Source organism: Lepisma saccharinum, chromosome 17 (assembly GCF_977018435.1).
Source record: "Lepisma saccharinum chromosome 17, izLepSacc3.1, whole genome shotgun sequence".
NCBI lineage: Eukaryota > Metazoa > Arthropoda > Insecta > Zygentoma > Lepismatidae > Lepisma > Lepisma saccharinum.
The window spans coordinates 46,727,172-46,753,592 of NC_139245.1; the positions used below are offsets into that span (position 1 = coordinate 46,727,172).

At 43.4% G+C, this 26,421-nt stretch overlaps 1 protein-coding gene across 1 annotated transcript in view; it reads right to left on the bottom strand.

Moving 5' to 3' along the window:
- LOC146001723 (uncharacterized) overlaps nucleotides 1–26,421 on the bottom strand; it is a 326,667-nt gene that overhangs the window by 84,606 nt on the left and 215,640 nt on the right. Inside the window, exons 3-6 of the mRNA XM_083139408.1 lie at nucleotides 11,074–11,213; nucleotides 8,639–8,714; nucleotides 7,462–7,954; nucleotides 3,380–3,512 (exon numbers count right to left, since the gene is read on the bottom strand). Coding sequence (XP_082995534.1) covers nucleotides 3,380–3,512; nucleotides 7,462–7,954; nucleotides 8,639–8,714; nucleotides 11,074–11,213 — 842 coding nt within the window. The remainder of the gene's footprint in view (nucleotides 1–3,379; nucleotides 3,513–7,461; nucleotides 7,955–8,638; nucleotides 8,715–11,073; nucleotides 11,214–26,421) is intronic.

Here is a 26,421-nt window from a genome sequence, read left to right on the forward strand (position 1 = left end):
CGAGAAGTGTTTGATGTCGACAAACATGCGTAACCAGAATTAGATCATAGTAAGGAAAGAAGCTAGGTAACGAATGTCTTTTTTAAAGTTTCCTGAGCACGTCAACAGTCAAAAATACACTGCAACTTAAGATTATGTTAATGCTTGCTTGAAGAGTCCACTCCTTTCTTTTTCCGCAGTGCAAAACGGATTACCACCACGCCTGCATTTAATGTGTAAACAAAGTCATTCGTGCATGCAACGTGGTGTGTGCTTAACTTTCATGACTTAATTGTGTGCAAACAATCGGCATTGTGCTTCGAGTGTCATACTTGGCCGGCAGAGGGGAGTCGGCACAGAGAATTCTGCATGAAATATGATGGGAACGGAAAACACAGAAGACTTACGAGTGTATTTATGGTTCGGTGATCATTTACACACAATTCGCAAGGACAGGTGCAGCCCTTGTGGGTATGGCCGTCCTTGCATTTCTCAGAACTCTTGCGGACATTTTGAGAATGTAAAGTGCTCACTTTTGAAACTAATTTTGTTTTATTCAGTTCCTGCAACGGCTAAAAATAGTTCTAAACTCTGTTTCGCGTTGATATTATATACACAGAGCAATAGACAGAAAATAGCTATATTTATTACAGCTATTGTCTAGTCTTAAGGCGGGCAGCCTACATGCTTACCAAACAGACTGTTGTAACCAACAGTGGTAACTGGTGGCGCCGAGAGTTACCACGTGGCGGGAGGAGGTGCTGCGCGCACCTCATTCTACAGGCTTCTGCGTTTCTCATCGCGCTGGATTCGTCGCTATTCCCGCTCCATTTCCCTTGCCAGCATGTAGGACGCCCGTCGAAAAACCAGACAGGCGTTACAGCGATGGTACCGAGACTACCTTGTAAAATTCGGAACGAGTGCGAGACCACATTTGTCGAGACAAAAACTCAAGAATCCCGACTCTCGGTCTCGATCGATACTTTGGTATGATATTGAAATATTTACTTAAACCATAATTGCTTTACTACGTTACTTTTTCAAATATACCAAGTTGATATCTACACGATTTGTCATAGATAAATCACATATTATGTTTACATTAAGTAACAGGAAGTTATTCCATTGTTGTCAATTGTGCGCCTGTGGTGCGTCATAGCATAAAGACAGGATAAAAATCAGTTTTTCCAGGGCTATTTACATCTAAACGATGTGTTAAACCGAAAAGCTTCATCCACTGTGACGCCAGGGGTCCTGCGTTCGAATCGCAGCCTCGGCATGGGTCCCTTCATAAATTTCATGACTCTCTCTCATTATCGCGATTAGCTGAAAGTGGCTGAAAAGCGAAGTAAATAAACGAAATCAATCAATCAAGAAAAACTTAATTAAGAAAAGTTGTCTTCCTTAATGAAAAATGCGAAAAACGTTGTGCGGTGTGCCACGGAGTATGTTGTTTGTACTATGAAAAATTTCGAGACGAGATTGCTAGATGCCACAAAACACCAGCCAAAGAGCCACATGAAAACACAGTTCCATTAAGTTTATTTTTCAGGATATGCGATCGGTACCAACAATTTCTATTATTTTGGAATTTCCATTACGTCATCTTAAAAATCTATTACACATTTCAGTGCGCAGGCAAAGCATCGGATTGGCCTTTGAAGATAATCTTCAGGGGACCATGAGAGGAGAAAATGTGAGATGCGGTACCACAGCATATCTGCCTGATATATAGGCAACCCGCGCAAAACAAATTGCAACGTTGAAATTGAGGGAGCCGGAAATATTTCCTATGTTGGTAGAATTATACCTTACGGTACACGATACACATTTTACGTTCGATATAATCAGAGTTTTAGTTTCGTATTTTCTTGCTGTTGCCTTCCTTCGTTCCAGATCATCTGCTTTCTTGTCCTTGCAAAATTGATCGTGTCGGCTTTCCTGTAGGGCTTTCGGCGGAGAACAATGGTTGTGAACTGTATGTACTTCCTGCTCATTTCTTCCTGGTACGTTACCGTCACTGCCATCATTTGATTTTGATTTAGTTTAATTTTCTTCGCTTCTTGATTGATTGAATTAAAATTGTTTTGGTGCGTCGACACTTTAGGCCATTTTACACCCTTCAATATATTTGGGGAAATATCCCCTTATCTAAAATTTTTACTTAAAACTTTTTAAAAAAGGGTGTAAGAAGCCATTTGGAAAAATTAAAAGTACAGGATTGTAAAGGGACCTGTACACTGGCCTCAACAAGTACTACAGAAGATACAATTCAATCTACACGCTTATTAATATACGCTGTATAAAACACACCTTGTTACTAACTTCGTTGACCCTGCACAAGACAAACACAACACATTAAATTGTAAGAATAAACTAAAAACTTTCTCTCACACAGTGGAAGAGACCAGCTCTTCTCAAAAAGCTAAACACATTTCATAAAACAGTGTCGCCATCTCTAAACAGGGATGACAAACAGTTGGGAAGATTAAAAGTCTGAATAAGGTTTGATTTGCTTTATTTTACTTCGCCTTTTGTGCCACTTTTGGTTAATTTGCGAAGATGGGTGATGATATGATGAAATTGATGAAGGGACACTCATAAAGAACACCCATGACCAGGCCGGGATACGAACCCGAGACCCCTGTTGTCGTAGTGCGCTGTGCTAACCACTCCGCGGAGGTCGGCACTGTCATTGTCATAAGTGCAAATATCACACCACACAGCATCATCATGCACCACGGTTCCGTTAGTGGATATGCAATTGTGTCATCACGTTGTACAGTCACTAGCAATAAAAATACGACACCTAGATCCTGAAATATTCGCTTCTCTGGAAAGCGCTGTGTGTGTTGCTTAAATCTATAGCGGTGGTATAGTTGACGCGCTAGCTACGTTAACGACCAACTGACTTTGAAGTCCACGGAGCGCTCTCACCAGCTGCAACAATCACATTCAACGAACAGTGTTGGCCCACATCTACGAGTATCTACGGCGAGTCAATTATGCATTAGGGGTTTCCTTCCTTACCTCCCACTCTACCTCTACACACGGTTGTCGCCACACACATGCATTAATATAACCCAATACATCCACTGTTCAGTTTTTATGTGATCAACCTTCATAGAATTATCTTTTCATCGTTTCATCGATTAATAACTGAAAAAAATCTTCCAAAACTTCACGTGAAGACAGCCATTGCTTTTGTAAAACATATATTAATTATTATGTTAATAATGTAGACATATGACGTATTCTCATGAAGTAGGTCTATATCAGGTTTAAAACTGTTGTGACATGCCCTGTATCTGACAGCGGTATTTTCGTATAGATATAGTTAAAATGCTGAAGTGCAGAAAAATATATCTCGGTGAAGAAATGCACAATTTGAAAACCCTACCTGAGTCTGCCTGAGCGTTCCTGCCGTCAAGTAGAACAGTATGTAGCTGATAACGCCGACGGGAAGCAGTGTCCAAGGCACGAACCTGCGTTCCTGGATTAACAACTGTTGTTCTTATAGTTCCACGGTACGCCTGCGGAATAAAGATCATTATGAGTGTCAAAAAACAAATAGCAACATAATAATAACGAGATGATTTTTAATAATGTTCGACGCATATCATGTGCCTAGGCCAGAATGCTTAGCCTGGTACAGTTCCCACCAATAAGTGGTGTAGTCTGCTGGAAGACCTTGTCAGCTATCACGTGAGTCCTTCCATCCAGTGACAGGAGTGCTGGAGACAGCACGTGCTTTGCTCTCTGCCAGCCAGAGCTCGCTGTTCCCTTTGAGAGGTGAATTTGAACCCTTGGTTGCCACATTGACAGCTGAGGAGAGTGGAAGGCAACCGACACAGATGACGAAAGGATAGGAATTTAACCTCCAAGGACCTCATTGTTAATAATTGCTAGCCCTTTCGAAGGACTCGTGACAATAACAGATATTTATCTACATATCCTAACAAACCGTATTTTCCCCCCAAAAAAGGCCCAATTGATGGTAATTTTGGCTTTGAACTTAAAAAGAATTTAGGGTCATTCCATCCTAAATCATCACAGCTACCAACCTGATCATCTCAGATTATCATGAAATTTGGTAGGATGGTAGAAGACATGAAATAACTTACATGTGTAAAATTTTAGCCCTCAGTGATACACGGTGTTCGTACAGCAGGGTTACCAACTTTATAAAAAATGTCAAATTTATGCTTGCAAGGTCAACAAAAATATATATATATCTTCTAATTATGGTATAACTTTCAACTTCGGCTTGTCTTCATTTTAGTGTAGCTACAATTCACCGTTTTCGAGATATTATTTTTTTAAAAATTTCAAAGTGAATTTTTTGCGCCATTTTTCTAATATGGCGGCGAAGCTACAAGTCAGAGGCAGTTGGTTTCATTTCTGTTGCAATTAGCTCCCCAGACGACATAACTTTACTAGACTATAAGGTGTTTCACTCAATGTAGCATTTCAATCAAGGGGTCCCGGGTTCGATACCCAGTGGAGGCACATAGTGGTTCGGATCCCTCTTTAAACTGTAAGGGAAAGGACCCAATTATCGTCCCCTCTCCCAATACCGTCCCCCATGGTATTGGCGTTGTAACGTGCTGCCAACTACGGTAAACAGGCAGAACTATTTGAACGTGGCGTGTTTAGTAAGCAGTGAGAGAACAAAGGTTGCTGTGTTCACGCTAGCGATTGTGTTGTGGAAAATAAGTGTTTTGCTGTTTCCAAAAGTTTAGGAGTGCTGTATTCATTACCACCGAACCACAGAAAGGTAGGTGTTTCACTTGACCTTAATTTAGTACATCAAAATCGTAGTTAAATGTATTTGATTGGTCGTTTCTCGTACCACGCCATGCTCAATCACGACGCCATAGTGCTTATAGGATAGATCCGAATACCGTCCCCCTATGTGTGCTAAATACCGACCCCGGGACGATATTAGGCTCCCAGTTACATTGCGCTTTCATCGTTTCAGATGCCTCCTGGTCCTACAAAAGGAAGAAAACAGTGGGATAAAGAAGCTATGGTTCGAGCCGTGGAAGCAGATCGAAGAAAGAAAGAAGAACATCAAATATCTAGACGGAGACGAGAAGAAAGAACAGAAAGATTGGCCATCTGCAAGTCCGGACCTATACACTTTGGACTACAATTGTGGTCCAAGCTTCAGGAGATGGCTTGGAAGAAGAGACATCCCAATATTGAAAGTTTAAAGCGGTCGGTCTCTTCTGAAGGCAGTTGCTCATTGTGTTGCGTAATTCAATTGATGCCTGGCCACAAAGACTTACGGAATGTGTGCGTGCTAAGCGTGGCCATTTTGAATAATGATTTGTGATTTTGATTTGTCATGCATCCATTTCAGTAATGTTATTAGGATATTAAAATATCTCTCAGCATTTTGTGTCAATTTACTTAAAACTTTGTGACAGTATTTATGGTAAGAATAGGTAGTTTTCTTTGTTTGTTCACTTTACTGGTTCAGTTTACCTTAGCAATGGAAGGAATTATGATAACGGCAAACAATAATAACCATCTATTTCACAGCCTCCCCGATGGCGCAGTGGTAGCGTCGTCGCCTTGTAATCAAGGAGTCCCGGGTTCAATATCCTGTGGGGGCACATAGTGGCTCGGAACCCACTTTAAGCTGTAGGTCCAGTCCCGATTAGCCTTACTGTGCATAAAGTGGACTTAAAACACCAAATCAATGAATCAACCATCTATTCCAGACCTTAGCTCCTATTTTTGCAAAACAATAATCTACAGGGTGGGCGAAAAGTCCCTCTACATGTTAATAGCATAGTTCAGTTAGACATGTAGATAAAATTGTTATGAATACAAAAACAGTATATTTTTTTTACTATTGTTGAGCAGATTGACTCTCTATTATTTTATTATTAACATTATTGTTATGGCATAAGAACGTGGTCCACTGCATTCAGTCGAGAGAGTGAAACCATGACGGATACAAGTGCTTTCACTGTTGAGGAGCGTTTGGTGGCTTCTGTGTGGGTTCACGAACGTCAGAACACAAAGAAGATAATGACAGACATTTTGAGGGACTTCGCTGTGCGGTTTGGAAAACCGCCGCCATCACGACCAACGTTATTCGCATGGGAGAAGAAAACTTTTGCGACGGGAAGTGCTCTCGATGCACCACTTAGCGGAAGGCCTATGACTCGCAACGAAACTTGTGATGCTGTGGCGGAATGAATTGAACGATCGCCGATGAAGTCAACCCGTAAGCTGCCTGCAGAATTAGGCATCTCTCGATCGACTATGCGACACCACATGTGGAAAGACTTGAACGTTTCATGTTTTCGGCCATCCTCAGTGAATGAGTTGAGTGATCGTGACTTGAAACAACGTGTGAATGCATGTGAAATGCTGCTCGCACGCTTCCCGCATGCAAATGATCAAAAAACGTTATGTTCTCTGACGAGTGTGCGATTTATCGTAGCTCACGAAATCGTAACGTCCTTTTGGGCAAAAGGCAATCCGCACTTTTATGAGGAAATCGAGTGCAATCCGCCGTATATTATGATTTGGGCAGGGATAACGGCAGACCATTTGCTTGGACCATATTTCTTTGATGGTCCTGTGAACCAGCACAGCTATCTTCACATGATTAACACGTGGTTGCTTCCAGAATTAAAAGGCAAGAGTAATAGCTGACATCGTTACACTTCAACAAGACGGCGCTCCACCACATTTTGCTGCGAGTGTCCGCAAACGGCTAAATGAACTGTTTCCAAACCGCTGGATTGGACGTGGATCACGAGACCTTCCAGCACCGTTGCCATGGCCTCCACGAAGGCCAGACCTCACCACACCGGATAATACACTATGGTGCATAATAAAATAACACGTTCGTAAACGACGATACGTGAACGACGATCAACTGAAAGACGGAGTTCGCATGGCATTTGAAAGGATCACCCCTGATATGCTGCAGCGGATGCACACAAGAACATGGCGACGCATCAACCTTTGCATCGAACATGAAGGAGTGCACACTGACGTTGTTGATCAATGAACCTTGAACATTTGTAACAATGTTAATATGTTATTCACAATAAATGTTAGTGTTAACCAGACATTGTTTATTCAAAATAAATGTTGAAATTAAAAAAAATATATACTGTTTTGTACTCATAATAATGTTTATATACATGTCTAACTGTACTATGCTATTAACATGTAAAGGGACTTTTCGCCCACCCTGTATAGAACAAGAAAGTTTGATTGGTTCCTGTTCACAGTAGCATATATTTTTTACATAAAACAGTGCAAGTGCAGGTTAGAATTGATTCTTGCTTAGGTTAGGTACCAGACTGAAAATCGCCCCTCTCAACTGTAACTTCTGGTGGGTGTACCAGGATAAACCTTCTGCCTTATAGGACCCGCTCTGATAACTCTATCGCGATATCAGGAATTTGTCTGCGACCAAAGTGAACGATTAATAATAACTGGACTGCATACCTTTCTTCTTCCACTCGTCGCAGGAACACGAACGGTGGCGCCGTTCCGTGGGATGACAACCGACCCTCGCTGCAGGGACTTGAAGACTCCAACATGGCGTCCGCTCGATTTCTGGGATATACCTTCCGTCGGCCGAGACTGGTAGACCTCGTTCAGCTGGCGGGTGGTGGCTGCCTGCAGGTGGGAGCGTGCCTGATGGTTCGATTGGGGGACGAACTGGTGGCTCGTCGCCTGACGCGAGGGCACGATCTGGTAGGACGTCGATGGCTGGTGGGGGGCCGTGTGCTGGACGTCCTCGTTCCCTACGTTGCCGCTCAAGGTGAGATTGAGGCCTCCCAGGGGCAGGGTCACGTGATATTTGCCGGGGACCGTGGGGAGCTTTATGGTTCCTCCGTAGGTTGTCCTCTTCCAGGGACCAACGAGGAGAGTGGAGCGGCGATTGGAAGGCGTCTCGTCCATTTCCGAGGACGGCTGCTGATTCTGATATGCGTATCTGAAAAGAGCAAGGGAACTTAGCAAATCCACCAACTGCTTTCATACTAAGGCTATTCAAGAATGACTTCAACCGATTTTATTATTTTCTAGATTACAAGCTTGAGAAGGAGTTGAACTGGCCCAAGACTCAATTCATCTATTTTGCGACAACGCGCTATTGATTGCTATTCTAAACAAATAATATCTAAAGTTGAAGTCCTGATTCGAACGTCACTTTACTTCCAAGAAAATTCCGAAAGATCAGGGGTAATCAACCATCTATCACATCCGCGTGGAGCCTCCTCTCAATCCTTTCCCACTAATAGCGTCCGTTTTAGGAATTGACAGCTCTTGTCAAGTCCACGTGGAGTAAATGAGATGTTGCCAATTCAGTTTCTTTAGAGATTTCATAACGTGATGCTGCGGTTATCTTTGCTAGGTCATGTTAATGTGTTTTTATACAATGTGGAGACCTTGGGAGTATAACATCGCAGTGAATGAATGGATGTCTAAGCACTGCAGGTAAAAGTGACAACGTTCTTCTCAGAAAACCAGGTGCTGGCTTCAACTAGATACGCGACCCGTCGGCTTCCTCTCGAGCTGTGTCAAAGATCCCGAACTGGCGTTCCAATCAGGACTTCAACTATACTTAGAAGGCAATCTTCTAGAAAGTGTAGAATTCCGAAAAAGGTTTTGCACTAACCTGTTGTACGAGTAAGGCACTGACGACACGCCATTCGTGCTACCGTGTCGCGTATACAACTGATTTGCGAGAGGATCTGAAAAAGAAAAAGAATTTGCATATTAAAATGATTCTCACAGAGAAACTCGTGCACCTATGGTGATTGCAAATGGAGCATATTTCATCTGGTTGTAATAGTTATGGATGCTTCTGGGTTGTGACGATCCCGATGACTTTCAGTACGATCGTTACAGCCCAGAAGAATCTGACTGTATGAAGAACCCTCGAGTTTCCTCAGCTCAGGACGTTTGATTGAAATATTCCCAGAAGCAGAAGACGATCTGCATTCGGACCCAACAGCGTGTTGTGATTTGAACATCGAAGTCAACGATCTTCTGCAAACTCTCACAGAACGTTTCAATTCGAATCCACATATTCCTAGTCCACGAACTTGTTTTGGTGTGACTATCCCAACCCACTAGATTGCTCGAGGTTAGCACAGAATGTCTGATTTGTTGATTTAGTTTATTTTACTTCGCGTTTTGTGCCTCTTGGCTAATTTGCGAAGATGGGGATGAGTGATGAAATGATGAAATTGATGAATGGACATTCACAAACAACCAAGTCCGACCGGGATTCGAACCCGGGACCCTTGGCGTCGCAGCGCGATGTGCTAACCACTCGGCCACAGGGTCGGGCACAGAATGTCTGAATATCTTAAGTAATGAAACTCTGAGGACAAGTGGTTCTCCACACTTCTGAGAAAAGCTGGGGCATTAAAGAAAACTCAGCGCTCAATAAAACGTCACGCTGATTGATCTGGTTGCGATTCTAATCTTAAGAGAATAATTTACTTACAATCAAGCAGCTTGCAAGGAGTACTTCAAGAGAAGAATGTTGAGGTTGGATATCATGTAAAGAATTTTAACCTTAAATGGTGCCTTCCTGATGACATTTCGAAAGTTGGTATCGATGTTAAAAGCGTGAAAAAATACTTGTGCTGTACCTCTTTGCAAGTGATTGGTATGTACGAAATGTGGTTAATAACTAAGATGATAAATCCAAATAATGAATGCAAAATTAAATGTATTAATTTAAAATAATCAACTGCAAAATGGGAACCAACTAAGATGCATATGATCTTAATGAGAAAATTTGGAATGTGTTGAACTTCAAACATTTTTCATTCATCTTCAGAAAGCTGTGGAGTGGAAAGAAGAGTGGAATGATCAATCTCCCACCACACTTACAATTGAAAATTCATGATTTATTTACTTATCTATACTTCAGATATACTCGTTTTACCACCTCAACTCATCTAGTTACTTTTACCAAGTACCACAGACTACAAAATGGACATAAATAAACTGGATGTACACAACGACAATGAACGGTACCAGTTTCAAAGATCGGAGACACATTAAAATCGCATATTTTGTGTTTCGCATGGTTCATACTTATCAATTGTGTATTGCGGAATATAGTTCAAGGTGCCATTATGCTTTTTACACGAAAAGAAACGCATTTTTTCACATTCTGAGTGCTTTTTTTTATTTCTTTCTTCGCTTCCGGAACACAATATGGCGGGCACATCTTAACTCACGTTGTGGGTATGCAGTGTTTCAACCTTCTTCACCGAAAAATACCTACTATCGTGTTCGTCACCGGTGGAAATTATACATTATGCACTGTTAGCTGACGGATAGCCCGGGTAGCTGACTGATAGCCTCACGAACCATTCACGAATAGCCCCACGAACCATTTCCGATAAGGTTAGGTTAGGTTTGGTTACGTTAGGCAACCATAGTAAAAAAAAGGGGGGGTTGAAACACTGACAGGGGCTTACGTCATCAAACGTACCCAGCATCCGGTTGTCGTAGGGCAAGCAAATGAAAGCAATGGCAATTGTGCGTCGGTGAGATATTTCTCTTGAAAAATACATGGTTTCCCGGTCAAATATATTCCACGATGAAAGAAAATACCTCGACAAACGTTGTAAACCTTGCAGAAAATCATTTCCGTAAGTAGTTTCTTGTGTAAAATTGAAGAAATGTGTCTCCGATGTATGAAACTGTTACCCAATGAACATATCCCAAATAGGAAACAATAAAATTATGAAATAACCTCCTATGTACGTACAGGAACACTACATTTTAACTATTTGGTAAATTTGTGAACAATTATTTCACGTGAGTTTTACCCAGAGCGTTATGCTAGATTTCCTAACTTATTTTTCCATGTCTTCAGAGTACTTGTTAACTGTTTGTCAATAATCTAATTTAAACAGTACCTACTTGTTGCTTATTTATTTATCTTTAGTTGTTTGTAATTCCAATATTGCTTTACTAATAAATGGATTTATTATAAATATCATTCTGTATTATTGTGTCTGCTAAAACACTGAAAATTGATGTTGGAAATGGAATTCTTAATTTCATTTTTGGTTTCTGACATACCTTGCGGATGTTGGTGCTGTGAATCATGATACACCGTTTGATATCGATAAGAGTCATCGCGTAGCGCTGTTCGATATATCGATGACCTTGACAGTCTTTGATGATTGGCTCTGGATCTGCTATGGCGGAATGATACTGCACTGAAAAAAAATAAAGAAAAGTATTGTTAGGAGCACACATCAAATACATTTAACATACATACAACAGAATAACACCGATAAAATATGGATACTGATGTTCTACAAATAAAGATATTAAATGACAAAAATCTGTAAAGATCTAATTAGTTCATTCACTGCAATGATTTTGCCTTATAAAACTGTATTTAGAAATTACTTTGACAAACGCAGGATACATGGAAACAATCACAAATGCTGGGTCAAAAACCAATTTACAGGTCAATTTGAGACACGTCAGACCGATAAGTCCTAAATCCGTTACGGCTGACATCAATGAATTACTGATGTCCCTAGTGTTGAAAAAATAACTTTAATAAAAATACAAAAATCGCATCAAATTGTAGTCAAAAACCACTTTCAAGGAGATACAATTCCTAATATGCTATCAGCTATCTCTGTTCCTCGATAATCAAAATTCAGTCTCAAAGGATCTTGGGTTCAAATGCCATGAGCCCTAAACTGGGTTATTAATGAAAGTTCTCATTGAGAGCGATTTTTTGACGATGTCCCTTCGCAACGATGGCTTTCGAAGACAGACTTTTCGCGACACTGACTCTCTGCGACCATGTAATTTGGATACGCTGGCTCTCGGAGACCATGTCCTTTGGCGACGCTCGCTCTCGGAGACCATGTCTTTGGCAACGCTGGCTCTCGAAGACCATGCCCTTTGGCTAAGCTGCTCTTTGGGACCGTGTCCTTTGGCGACGCAGGCTCTATGAGACCATGTAATTTGTTGATGCTGGCTCTCAGAGACCATGTCCTTTGGTGAAGCTGGCTCTCGGAGACCATGTCTTTGGCAACGCTGGCTCTCGGAGACCATGTCTTTGGCAACGCTGGCTCTCGGAGACCATGTCTTTGGCAACGCTGGCTCTCGGAGACCATGTCTTTGGCAACGCTGGCTCTCGGAGACCATGCTCTTTGGCTAAGCTGCTCTTTGGGACCATGTCCTTTGGCGACGCAGGCTCTCTGAGATCATGTGATTTGGGGACTCTGGCTCTCTGAGACCATGTCTGTTGGCGACGCAGGCTCCATAGACCATGTCTTCTGGCGAACCTGGCTCCTTAAGACCATGTCATTTGGATACGCTGGCTCTATGAGACCATGTCATTTGGATACGCTGGCTCTATGAGACCATGTCCTCAGGCGACGATGGCTCTCTGAGACCATGTCTTTGGCGACGATGGCTCTCTGAGACCATGTCCTTTGGCTAAGCTGCTCTTTGGGACCATGTCCTTTGGCGACGCAGGCTCTCTGAGACCATGTAATTTGTTGACGCTGGCTCTCGAAGACCATGTCCTTTGGCGACGCTGGTTCTCTGAGACCATGTACTTTGGCGAGACTGGAACGCTAAGAAAATAACAATTTGCGACGTTGACTCTCTGCAACCATGTCCTTTGGCGACGCTGCCTCTCTGCGACCATGTCCTCTATCGAAGCTGGCTCTCTGAGACCATGTTCTCCTGCGACGCGGGCTCTTGAGACCATGTCCTCTGGCGAACCTGGCTCTTTAAGACCATGTCATTTGGCTACGATGGATATCTTATACCATGTCCTTTGGCGACGCTGGCTCTCTTAAACCATGCTGGTTGGAAAGGCTGGCCCTCTTCGACCATACCCTCTGGAAATCCTTCATCTCTACAACATGTCCTCTGGCGACGCTCGCTCTCCGTGACTAACAACGCTGGCTCTGTGATCGGCGACGCTGGCTCTCTGTGACCGGCGACGCTGGATATCTGAGACCACGTCCTTTGGCGATCATGGCTCTCTCAGACCATGGCCTTTACCGATCATGGCTCTCTCAGACCATGGCCTTTACCGATCATGGCTCTCTCAGACCATAGCCTTTGGCGATGCTGCCTCTCGAGCCATGTTCTTTGGCGAGGCTGGCTCTCGGAGACCATGTCCTCTGGCGACGATAGCTCACTGACGCTGGATCACTGAGACAATGTCTGTTGGCGACGCTGGATAACTGAGACCATGCCCCCTGGCGTATCTAGCTCTTTAAGACCATGTAATTTGGCGACGCTGGATCTCCAAGACCTTGTTCTTTGTCGACGCTGGCTGTCTCAAACCATGTCCCTTGGAAACGCTGGCTCAGATACCATGTCCCTTGGCGACGCTGGATATATGAGACCATGTCCCTTGGCGAAGCTGGCTCTCTCAGACCATGCCATTTGGCGACGCTGGCTCTCTGAGACCATGTCCTCTGGCGACACTGGCTCTCCGGAAACATGTCTGCTAGCGACGGCGGCCATCTGTGACCATGTCCTCTGAAAATACTTGCTCTCTACAACATGTGCTATGGCGACGCTGGCTCTCTGTGACCGGCGATACTGGGACTCTGAGACCATGTCCTCTCGCGACGCTGGTTCTCTGAGACCATGTACTTTGGCTACGCTGCATTTCTGAGACCATGTCCTTTCGCGACGCTGGCTCTCTGAGACCATGCCTCTGGCGACGCTGGTTCTCTGAGACCATGTCCTTTGGCTACGCTGGCTTTCTGAGATCATGTCCTTTGGCGACGCTGGGTCTCTGAGACTATGTCCTCTGGCGACGCTGGCTCTCTGAGACCATATCCCTTGGCGACACTGGTTCTCTGAGACCATGTCCTCTGGCGACTCTGGCTTTGATAACATGCCCATGTCCTTTGGCGACGCTGGCTTTCTGAGACCATGTCCTTTCGCGACGCTGGCTCTCTGAGACCATGTCCTCTGGAGACGGTAGACCTTTGTGATCATGTCGTTTGAAAATCCTTGCTCTCCACAACATGTCCACTGGCTACGCTGGCTCTGAGACCATGCCCTCAGGCGACGCTGGCTCTCTGGGACAATGTATGTTGGCGACGGTGGCCCTCTGTGACCTTGTCCTCTGAAAATACTTACTCTCTACAACGTGTCCTCTGGCGACGCTGGCTGTCTGTCACCGGCAAACCTGGCACTCTGAGACCATGCCTCTGGCGACGCTGGTTCTCTGAGACCATGTCCTTTGGCTAAGCTGGCTTTCTGAGATCATGTCCTTTGGCGACGCTGGATCTCTGAGACCATGTCTACTGGCGACGCTGGCTCTCAGAGACCATGTCTACTGGCGACGCTGGCTCTCTGAGACCATGTCCTTTGGCGACTATGTTTCTGTGAAACCATGTTCCTTCGCGACGCTGGCTTTCTGTGACCATGCCCTTTGGAGACGTCGGCTCTCTGAGACCATGTCCTGTGGCGAATCTGGTTCTTCTAGACCATTTGGAGACGCTGGATTTCTGGGACCATGTCCTTTGGCTAAGTTGGCTCTCCGAGATCACGTACTTTAGCGACGCTGTTTCTCTGAGACCATGTACTTTGGCGAAACTGGCTCTCTGAGACAATAACTATTTGCGACGTTGACTCTCTGCGACCATGTCCTTTGGCGACGCTGCCTCTCTGCGACCATGTCCTTTGGTGACGCTGCCTCTCTGCGACCATATCCTTTGGCGACGCTGGCTCTCTGCGATCATGTCCTTTGGCGACGCTGGCTCTCTAAGACCATGTCCTCTATCGACGTTGGCTCTCTGAGACCATGTTCTCCTGCGACGCTGGCTCTGTGAGAACATGTCCTCTGGCGACAATCTCTCTCCGAGACCATGACCTTTGGAGACGCTGGCTCCCGAGACCATGTCTGTGGCGACGCTGGCTCTCTGAGACCATGTCTTTTCGCGACGTTGGATCTCTCAGACTATGTCCTTTGGTGACGCTGGCTTTCTGAGAGTATGACTTTTGGCGACGCTGGCTCTTTGAGACCATGTGTGATGACGACGCTCGCTCTTTGAGACCTTGTCTAATTAGATCTCTGAGACCATGTCCGTTTAGATCTCCGAGACTATGTCTGTTTAGATCTCTTAGACCATGTCTGTTAGCGACGCTGGATCTTTGACACCAATTCCTTTAGCGACGCTGTCTCTCTGAGGCCATGTCTTTTCACGACGCTGGCTCTCTGAGGCCATGTCTTTTTACGACGCTGGCTCTCTGAGACCATGTATGTTGGTGACGTTGATTCTGTGAGACCATGTCTGTTGGCGACGCTCGCTCTCTGAGACCATGTCTGTTGGCAACCCTGGCTCTCTGAGACCATGTCTATAGGCGACTCTGGATCTCTGAGACCATGTCTGTTGGCGACGCTGGCTCACCGAGACCTTGTCCTTTCACGACGCTGGCTCTCTCTCAGACCATGTCGCTTGGCAACGTTGGCTCTCTGAGACAAGCCTATTGGGAACACTTGATCTCAGAGACAATGTCTGTCGAAGACCCTGTCTTTTGGGAGCGCTGGCTTTCGGAGACCATATCCTTTGGAGAGGCTGGCTTTCGGAGACCATGTCCTTTGGAGATGCTGGCGCTCGGAGAACCTGTCATTTGGATACAACAGTTTTCGGAGACCATGTCCTTATCGAGATGCTGGCTTTCGCAGACCATGTCCTTTGAATACCATGTCCTTATGAAGATGCTGGCTTTCGGAGACCATGTCGTTTGGTTACGCTGGATCATTGAGACCCTGTCCTTTGGCGACGCTGCATCACTGAGACCATGTCCTTTGGCGACGCTGCATCACTGAGACCATGTCCTTGGGCGACACTGGCTCTCTGAGACCATGTCGTTTGGCGACACAGGCTCTGAGACCATGTCGTTTGGCGACACAGGCTCTGAGACCATGTCGTATTGCGACTCTGTCTCTCTGGGACCATGTCCTTTGGCGACGCTGGATCACTGAGACCCTGTCCTTTGGCGACGCTGGATCACTGAGACCCTGTCTTTTGACGACGCTGGATCACTGAGACCATGTCCTTTGGCGACGCTTGATCACTGAGACCCTGTCTTTTGACGACGATAGATCACTGAGACCCTGTCTTTTGACGACGCTGGATCACTGAGACCCTGTCTTTTGACGACGCTGGATCACTAAGACCCTGTCTTTTGGCGACGCTGGATCACTGAGACCCTGTCTTTTGACGACGCTGGATCACTGAGACCCTGTCCTTTGACGACGCTGGATCACTGAGACCATGTCCTTTGACGACGCTGGATCACTGAGAAAATGTCCTTTGGCGACGCTGGATCACTGAGACCATGTCCTTCGGCGACACTGGCTCTCTGAGACCATGTCGTTTGGCGACACAGGCTCTGAGACCATGTCGTATTGCGACTCTGTCTCTCTGGGACCATGTCCTTTGGCGACGCTTGATCACTGAGACCATGTCCTTTGGCGACGTTTGATCACTGAGACCATGTCTTTTGGCGACGCTGGCTCTCTGAAACTATGTCCCTTGGCGACGCTGGATCACTGAGACCCCTGTCCTTTGGCGACGCTGGATCACTGAGACCCTGTCTTTTGACAACGCTGGATCACTGAGACCCTGTCCTTTGGCGACGCTGGATCACTGAGACCCTGTCCTTTGGCGACGCTGGATCACTGAGACCATGTCCTTTGGCGACGCTGGATCACTGAGACCCTGTCTTTTGACGACGCTGGATCACTGAGACCCTGTCTTTTGGCGACGCTGGATCACTGAGACCCTGTCTTTTGGCGACGCTGGATCACTGAGATCCTGTCTTTTGACGACGCTGGATCACTGAGACCATGTCCTTTGACGACGCTGGATCACTGAGACCATGTCCTTTGACGACGCTGGATCACTGAGACCATGTCCTTTGACGACGCTGGATCACTGAGAAAATGTCCTTTGGCGACGCTGGATCACTGAGACCATGTCCTTGGGCGACACTGGCTCTCTGAGACCATGTTGTTTGGCGACACAGGCTCTGAGACCATGTCGTATTGCGACTCTGTCTCTCTGGGACCATGTCCTTTGGCGACGCTTGATCACTGAAACCATGTCCTTTGGCGACGTTTGATCACTGAGACCATGTCTTTTGGCGACGCTGGCTCTCTGAAACTATGTCCCTTGGCGACGCTGGATCACTGAGACCCTGTCCTTTGGCGACGCTGGATCACTGAGACCCTGTCCTTTGACGACGCTGGATCACTGAGAGCATGTACATTCGCGACGTTGGATCACTGAGACCCTGTCTTTTGACGACGCTGGATCACTGAGACCCTGTCCTTTGGCGACGCTGGATCACTGAGACCATGTCCTTTGGCGATACTGGCTCTCTAACACCATGTCCTTTGGCGACGCTGGATCTCAAACCATGTCCTCTGACGATGCTGGATCACTGACACCATGTCCTTTGGCGACGCTGGATCACTGAGACCATGTCCTCTGACGACGCTGGATCACTGAGACCATGTCGTTTGGCAACGCTAATCACTGAGAGCATGTCCTTGGGCGACGCTGGCTCTGTGAGACCATGACCTTGGGCGACGATGGCTCTGAGACCATGTCCTTTGGCGACGATGCCTCTCTGAGACCATGTCCTTTGGCGACGATGCCTCTCTGAGACCATGTCCTTTGGCGACAATGGCTCTCTGAGACCATGTCGTTTGGCGACGATGGCTCTCTGAGACCATGTCCTTTGGCGCCGATGGCTCTGAAGCCATGTCGTTTGGCGACTCTGGCTCTGTGGGACCATGTCGTTTGACGACGTTGGCTCTGTGTGACCATGTCTCTTGGCAACGCTGGCTCTCTGAGACCGGTCTATTGGCAACACTTGTTCCCCGAGACAATGTCTGTCGGAGACCCTGTCTTTTGGGAGTGCTGCCTTTCGGAGACCATGTCCTTTGGAGATGCTGGCTTTCGAGGATCATGTCCATTGGAGATACTGGCGCTCGGAGAACCTGTCCTTTGGATACAATGGTTTTCGGAGACCACGTCCTTTGGGAGCGCTGGTTTTCGGAGACCATGTCCTTTGGGAGCGCTGGTTTTCGGAGACCATGTCCTTTGGATACCATGTCCTTATGGAGATGCTGGCTTTCTTAGACCATGTCGTTTGGTGACCATGTCCTTTGGAGACCCTGTCCTTTGGAGATGCTGGCTTTCGGAGATCACGACGCTGTCTTTCGTATATCGGTATTATTTTATTGAATATCAAAAAGGTTGGTATTGTTCACCTGAAGAAAAGTAAAGTCCCAGATCATTATTTTTATGCGGATTATTATTGTCAGTATAGGTTTGCACAACCTGCATAACTACAATCTAATCCTTACCTTTATGTAATTTCTGCGTAAATAAATCAATATCGTATTGTACAATAGCAAACAAGTATTTTTAGTTATTTAATTTTGGACTTGATATGCCTTTTGGTGGTGCCAGGATTCCCTGGACACCTTCTATGTACGTACTCCTACCTACATAATTGTCCACCCTTAATTTATCAATATCTAGCTCATGTCCATCAGATCATTTTTTTTTTCGCTGATTGTACTCTTGATTTTGAGACATAACACTCCGTGAGGGCAACCGAAGTATACAAACATTCGCAATGCACTACACGTTAAATGGATTTAAGGGCACCTGAAAACTATATCGAAATGCTTCTTTCGTAACTAAACTTCTCGGATATATCTTTTCATTTTTGTTGCATTATTGGAGAGTTTATTTATTGTTATTTCCAATGCTGCTTCCCAACTTTGGTCAAAACCACCTCCTTTCTTTTATTGGTCGAAGTAGCCGCTAGTCATTTTTACCAATGTTTGTTCCGCTTATCCTGGAAATCTGTAACTGTGCATTCTGTAAAGATATTTCAGTTTTTATGTGAAACACTACATTTACGAAACAGGGATTAATAAACGTAACATATTTACGAATGTAGTAATATATACTGAAAAACATAGTTAAAATATTTTTTAAAATTTTTTCCTGATATCGAGTGGAGCCTCCTGAAATGCCCCTTCCACGACACGGGGCCATTCCTGGTTGACTGAGTCGATTTGAAATCGGAGTTCATCTGTCTGCTATATTTTCTCTGGTCGCTGAACTCTTGACTGAGAGCCAGTTTTTTAATGTCCAATTATTTTTTTTTGTTAGCTATCTGCCAGTTGGAGATAATCGCCAGTCTTAACCATCACCGGTGTTTTCAATGTGAAAGTAACTGTCAGTTAGCCAATCCTAAGATTGCACTTCAAAATAGTGTGTTGGCAATCCTGAAGCACGAAAGTATATGGAATCGATTTGCGCGCCATCTCTTGGTACAGTTTCAATGTAAATTACGTCTTCCGAGACATTAGAACTGAAATAAAGTCACAGTGTCAAAAGAATGTGCGGCAGGTCAATGTTAACTATTACAATCCTTTTACCGTTTTGTCAAGATGAAGATCTGCCAAGACAATCCAACGACTTTTCAATAAGGTGATCAGTCCCAATCTTTTTTAACGTAAAACGGGATACCAAAATGTCCCTTTTTGTGACAATGACTTATCGGCATAGAAATACTGCAACAATACACCTTCTCTACTATTTCTGTGAAAAATGGCATTGTTGGGTAGAAATTATTTTACATTTCAACAACAATGTGCTATATTCCAATTTTCTTAAAATATTGGAGTTTCCTCTCCGTTTACCTTGAACTAATGCTCCCACTGAACGAATGTTTTCGTACATGAACGAGTGTAAACTTTTACTAAATGTTATTTGAAATGAAGGATGTACTGAAGAAGATCCATTCATGGGCAAGATACAAGGTGAGGCTGATAAGTATTGAGCCTTACCCGGAAAAAAATAGCTAGGAGGCTGAAATTTACAGGGTGTTCTGGTCAATTCTTCTATATGTAATGGTGTAAAAATCGACTTTCTATGATTTTAACTTCCCTTTGTTTTTCAGGTCCAAAGTGAAAATGGCAACGCCTCCAGAAAAGATCTCCAAAGGCGCCATCCTGTTGCATGACAATGCCCCGCCCCACACTGCAGGTGAAACAATGGTGACACTGACCTCCTTAGGCTTTCAAGTGTTGTCCCATCCACCCTATTCGCCTGACCTGGCTCCATCTAACTATCATCTGTTACCCATCAGAAAAAGCACCTAAAGGACAACGATTTGGGAGTGTTCAGGAGGCAACCAATGCTGCAGATAAGTGGTTATACCAGCAGTCGGAAGAATTTTATTTGCAGGGACTTAAGAAGCTGCAGAACAGATGTCGCAAGTGCATTGACTTCCTGGGGGAATATGTAGAATAGTGTGGAAGTTGCAGCTTCCTAGCTCAATTTTTTTCTGGGTAAGGCTCAATACTTATCAGCCTCCCCTTGTATCAATCAATGACTTCTAATTCTAAAGGACCGCTTGGGTGCAGTGCAATGCATATTACCATATTAAGCAAGTTATTTACACAATATTTATTTATTTAATTTGTTTTCAAACATCAGGATTTATGACGAAAACGTTATTATGGGGGCCTCGTTTTCTGTAGTAACATAAGTAAATCACCTATCAGGAGAATGTGTGAACTGTCCAACAGATGTTCCGAAAGGGAACCAAACTTAGATATATTTCAAATGCCCATTGGGACAATCAAAAAAGCTATTCAAAGAATGGAAGAATAAATGTCAACAATGTAAACATGAACGCAATTTTTTGCGAACATATATTTATCTTTTGTAGTTTATACTCAAATGTGCGTACTTTCTAGAGTATCAATTTTTTGCAGATACTTTATTACATGCATAATTAATGTATTTCCTCATATATATTAAATTCCGTAAATGGGCTCACACTTGTTGCATTATGTTGGATATACAAATGAGTAAACAGTCACTGTAAAATTATCCTAATGTTAATTAATAATTTACCTAAGGTTTTTCTTTTAGATAATACTCGGGAAGAATGTGGGCTTCATCTTCAAAAGTTTCACTTTTAATTCACTGCAGTTTCGAAGGTAAATAAGACATGCCCCTACACTACATCCTGAAGTTGTAACTTCTATCCTTCATTTTTATTGTGTTTATTTTATTTCCATATTTTATGTAATTTATAATGTATTAGTATCTCATTTTTTTTGTACATGGTGGTAAAGATCTGAAATATAATACGTTGTGCATTGTAATATTTGAAATATTGCATTCATGTAGGCTATTATTATACATAATAGTCTGATATTTTATTCCACTCTCTTCAATTAACATGTATTATATTATTATAACTCGCTTTGGTAACTATACTTTCTGTTGCATACATTCAATTTAGCGTAGATATGTTTTTTTTTTACATTTCTGCAACTTCAAGAATATTTCTTATCATGAAATCATGTAAACTTACAAACTCAAAGCAGAAAATGTAGAACTATGTAATTGGGCATTCGCCTGTTGTGTTCAATAAAAAAAAAAAACATTTTGCCGTCCCGGTTTTCCTTCCGGAAAACATGAAAAATGTCCCGTTTTGTTGTTTTAAAAATCTCATCACCATACTTTTCACAGAATCCTAATTTAAAAAAAATATATATCAGAATATATTTACAAGAGCATCGTAGACTTTTGAACCAGACACGAGCCGCAAATGTTTTCACAGAGAGATCTGAACAAAAGCCCAATGGCACCACAAGCACAAATCCTTCTTATCACTGAAGCCTGGTTTCCTCCAAATTCTTTTGGCTTCTGGTTCATGTAAACGCAGCCAATATACAGCTGCAAGCAGATTGTTTGCACTCTCCACCACATTCTTTGCGAATACCGCCGTGTTTATCTTGCTGAAATCCTTGGTCTCAACTTTTGGGAGTGTTGTAGCAACAGTTTTTCGTCGGCGCCGTCGAAAAGCTAGCTGGATTTCAACGCCCTCTATCAGTGAACAAGTGAACATCAATCGCTGTCAAATTCCAACTGCCAACAGCCACGAACTGCTTACAAGGCTCTCTTCCAGATAATGATGTCACACTTGTAGCTGGCAATTAAAGCGACATTCCCCGTCAGCATTCTATATTTATTGCTCCTTGTAGAACTCTGATTGTCAACTGTCACTGTGAACCTACACAGTAGTTTAACAACGTTTGCTTCAAGTGGATGCTTTGTAAGTACTCGGGGAAGACGAAGAGTGGACAGATGGAGGACGTTCCGTGGCCAGTCAGTCAGCATTTACGTCAGTATGGGTCTTTTTCGATTTTTGACCGCTGGAAATCGTTGAAAGTAAAGCCAAACATGTAATATCCAGTGGCGGCTACTATATTGAAACTACACTAAGAGATGGCGCGCAGATCGATTCCCTATATTTCCGTGCTTCAGGATTGCCAACGCACGATTTTGAAGTGCAAACTTAGGATTGGCTAACTGGCAGTTACTTTCACATTGAAAAACCCGGTGCTGGCTAAGACTGGCACTTCACCACATTAATGTACAAAATGTTATTATTAAATTATCCTTATCACGTATATTGGTATTAAAAGAAACGTATGTGTGTGTGTTGTAATCTATTGTCTGTTGCGCGGCTCGCGCCCTCAAGAACAGGTTTTGCCGGACTGATCCACCCCGAAGTCCAGAGCTAAGGCTGGGGAAGAGATATACATGCATACATAAGGGTAGCTGTTTACGTTGGTTGCCTAACAACCGTGACTTCGCTGCTTGGGCTCGAGGTTTAGCCTTTCTGAGAGTGAAGAGTTACGAACAAAGAAAGCAAGCTACTTCACTTGGCCGTCGAGGAGCTGAACTGAGTGCGTATTGTTACCCGTGTAGTTTCCTTCCGTGCAATTTTAAGAGAAATATGAACCCTGTTTATGGTTTAGTATGTGTTGGAAAGACTAAAATAACAAGGATGTTTTACAGTGCGCTTTACATTAGCCCATTTTTTACTACTAGCCATTCACCTAACTACAGAGCAACTAGTCGCATCTGGTAATATCTAGAGACAATGACTCAAATGAAGTCATTCAGAAGGGTAAAAACCAGTGTTACAATAGTTGCAATGAAAGGCTATGTGCGGATATTCGGATACAAAAGCATCCACCTGCATATTTGCACACGTATAGTCAGTCGACGCGCTAGCTTCGTTAACTACCGGCTGGCTTTGGAGTCCACGGAGCGCGCCCACCAGTTGCAACAATCACATTCAACGCACAGTGTTGTCACACATCTACTCTCCACATCTACTCTACGCCACCTTGTCCCTCGTCCGCACTACCACTTTCCGACGGTCCCCACATTGAAGTTGTAAGCTACGGCAACAGCGTATCCGCAGTCATGTGACAGACTCCACGTGGAATATACGAGCAGAATGACAGCTGCGCCCATTGGCTGAAGGTTGAGTGTAATTGGACGAAAACAACTCGCCCGCTGTGTAACCCTACCCACGTTCGTGGCGGCGGATTCCTTCAGTTCTTGGACGTTAACGAAGTAAACGAGTGGACTATATCTACAGGAGAAAACCAACTGAATCAAATGATAAGTGGAGCCAGTTGTAGAAATCAGAATGTAGGAAAAAAAACAGCCTAAAAATATTGCACCAAAATCGACATGTTTTTCATTAGCTTAGCCTAAAACACAACTCTACAGAGAACCTCACTGGATTTGGAAAATTCTACAATGGTGTAGGGATACCTAGAAAACACGAATTGAAAATGATATGATAATTTTATTTCCGGGACATATTCAAGAGTAGGTGTATAAATTGCGGAATATAAACATTCTACCTAAATGTGTTACTTACTCATCTAATGTTGGAAATTTATTTTCGGTTGTAGTAATAGTAGTAATACAATAAATGTTGTATCCATGTTATCGACAAATTACTTTTAAAATGAAACAAATAACTGATGTACAAAATGCTGAGAATTTGAAATACAGAATACGTACGACAGTGTATTTGTAGTAACTACCAATGAACGTGTTGGCCCAGGTCGTGAACAAACCCTGTTATTAAATAATCTCAATAAGTATGATTAAAATCCAAATTGATGCAAGTGCTGGCTAGTTAGTAATTCTGTGATAATATCCAACGTATAATCTGTGGTATAATTACAATCGAAAGTGTGAATCTACTCTTATGAAAACAGGAAGCGACAATGAGGAAATGTCGTGTTTGCTTTCTAATGGAAAATAAACAAGCACTGATAAGCTGTTGATGGCTTTAATGGTTACGATTCTTGCGGTAATTGAAGATTTAACGTGTGAAGGATAACACCTTTCTGCAAAGTAGATGGTAACTCAATCAACTTAATTACCGCCTGGTTCGCAAGTTGACAAAATAATTCTCCCCTAATTCGCATCTAGGGTTACAGGAAATTGGCAACTACATCTCTTTTGGCCGGATTGATTAGCTACATTCATGCGGGCGAGGAAAAGGAACCGAACGATGTGGTGAGAAACTAACAACCGACCTGACAACACTTGCGGAAAAAAAGTAGCCTGGCAACACTTTCATTCCTTGTCTTGTAAGTTGATCCGAAGAAATTACCCTCCAAATCCGCCATTATGCTCCAACCGTTAATTGTCCAATTATTCTTGCAGAAACGTATGTTTTTCTGGCGCTTAGCAACATTAAATCCAGTTAAACGAAGAGCGAACGACCCTCATTATGTTCGTAAAGGGGAGAGGCGGAATAACTATCTCAACAAACTTTTTAGTACAGTCGGACAAAGAAAAGGGGCCAACCCAGGCTTTTAGAATAAGATGAACCTTCTCAAGCCTGTTTCCTCATTAACTGCCACGAAGTCCGAAGAATCCAGTTGTGTTTTTTGTGCTATTTTGAGGAACAATGTGCTGATGTGTTTGCACTGCAAGTAATAAAAATATTCGAAAACTCTTTACGTTTTTTAAATCTTAGTTCATATTTAGATGCCAGCAAGAAACTTCCACTCTGTACTATTATCTACATCTAACATTAGAATTTTTTTAATATTTCTGTTTACATATTTGTTTCTTTAATACACAAAGTAAAAAAAAAGTGTTCCCCTGTGCTTAGCACCACGCCATGAAGACGTATAGGGGGTGTGAGGTACGCCCCACACTTTCTTGATCCGGTCGTGAGTGGGGGTGATGTGATCAGCACCACGCCCCTGACCGCCTTTACCCCCCAGGGTTTTCCCCGGGTACCCATGTTATTCGACGCTGGGTGGACGCCGGGGCCGCTTCCAACGTTAGAAAAGTTCCCGGATTTTGGAATATTGTTGTATTAGGCACAACAATTTGGAATATTGTTGTTAGGCACAACAAGTTTGGAATGTTGTTTTTTAGGTCCAACAAGTTTGGAATAAAGTTTTATTAGGCAATAGGGGATAGATATGGTTGCATATGTCGGCGAAAACACAAGAACGTCCAGCGGACAGACAGATACCATGTGTTGTTGAATTCCAAGGCTGGCCTATCACCTAATGCCTAATATAACACCAAACTTTCTGTGAGGATAATATTTTATTCTTTAAGGAAAATTGCTTTTACTCGCGATTACAAAATTTGGCCTTCATTCCGAAATGATGAGAAAATGTCTGAATAAAATGGTTACTTTTGTTATAATACAAGAAAAAATGTGTCATCGTCATTTGCTGCAAGGGCTGGGTCCTATAGGGTCCTGTACGCCTCTAAGCTCATACGCTGTGATACATTCCAGACAAATGTCGTTTTAAATGTTGGCCACATCTTTCTCGAATGTGTGAATTTTAATTTCTTCAGTTTTAACCTTTCCAGCGATGTATCATCCTTGTTGGATGACCGTATTTTAACTTATGCTTTGAGCTTTGTGTAAAGAACGGCCTTTACCCACTGTTTTTGAGGAAGTAATGTATAATGTGTCGTGTATGTCCTGTGCAGGTCTCTTTACAAACTTGTACTTTTAACCTTTCTCAAGAGGATTTTTACATTCCTTTTCTTTACCTTTCAGGTAGAGATTTTAGATAATGGGATTTTTCCATATATACTTTGAAGGATGCAAAATGGCCACATGCACCGATGCACCCAAAAATCATTAGGCCCGCTTCAGACGAAAGCATTTTCCTTGGGATTTTTCTTAACATTTATGTCATGGCCAAAATGTTACCGTGTAACGTGAAAAATCTTGTGGCATTTCCGATGCCATGGCTTTTCTCAAAGATAGGATCAGTTATATTTCCGTAGCATAACCAATCAGAAGCTAGCTCTAGATCACGAGAGCAGCGGTAATGGCGGCCTCGTGAGATGTAAACAGCTTATCACTTCACATTTTCAAAAGCCGATAACTATTCAACCGAGAGGAATAACGTTTCCTATAAAACAGTATTAGGTACAAATCAATGGCGCTGCTTTATAACGTGTACAGTACACGTATGAAAGAAAATATAAATTATTTCAATTGTGAACACCA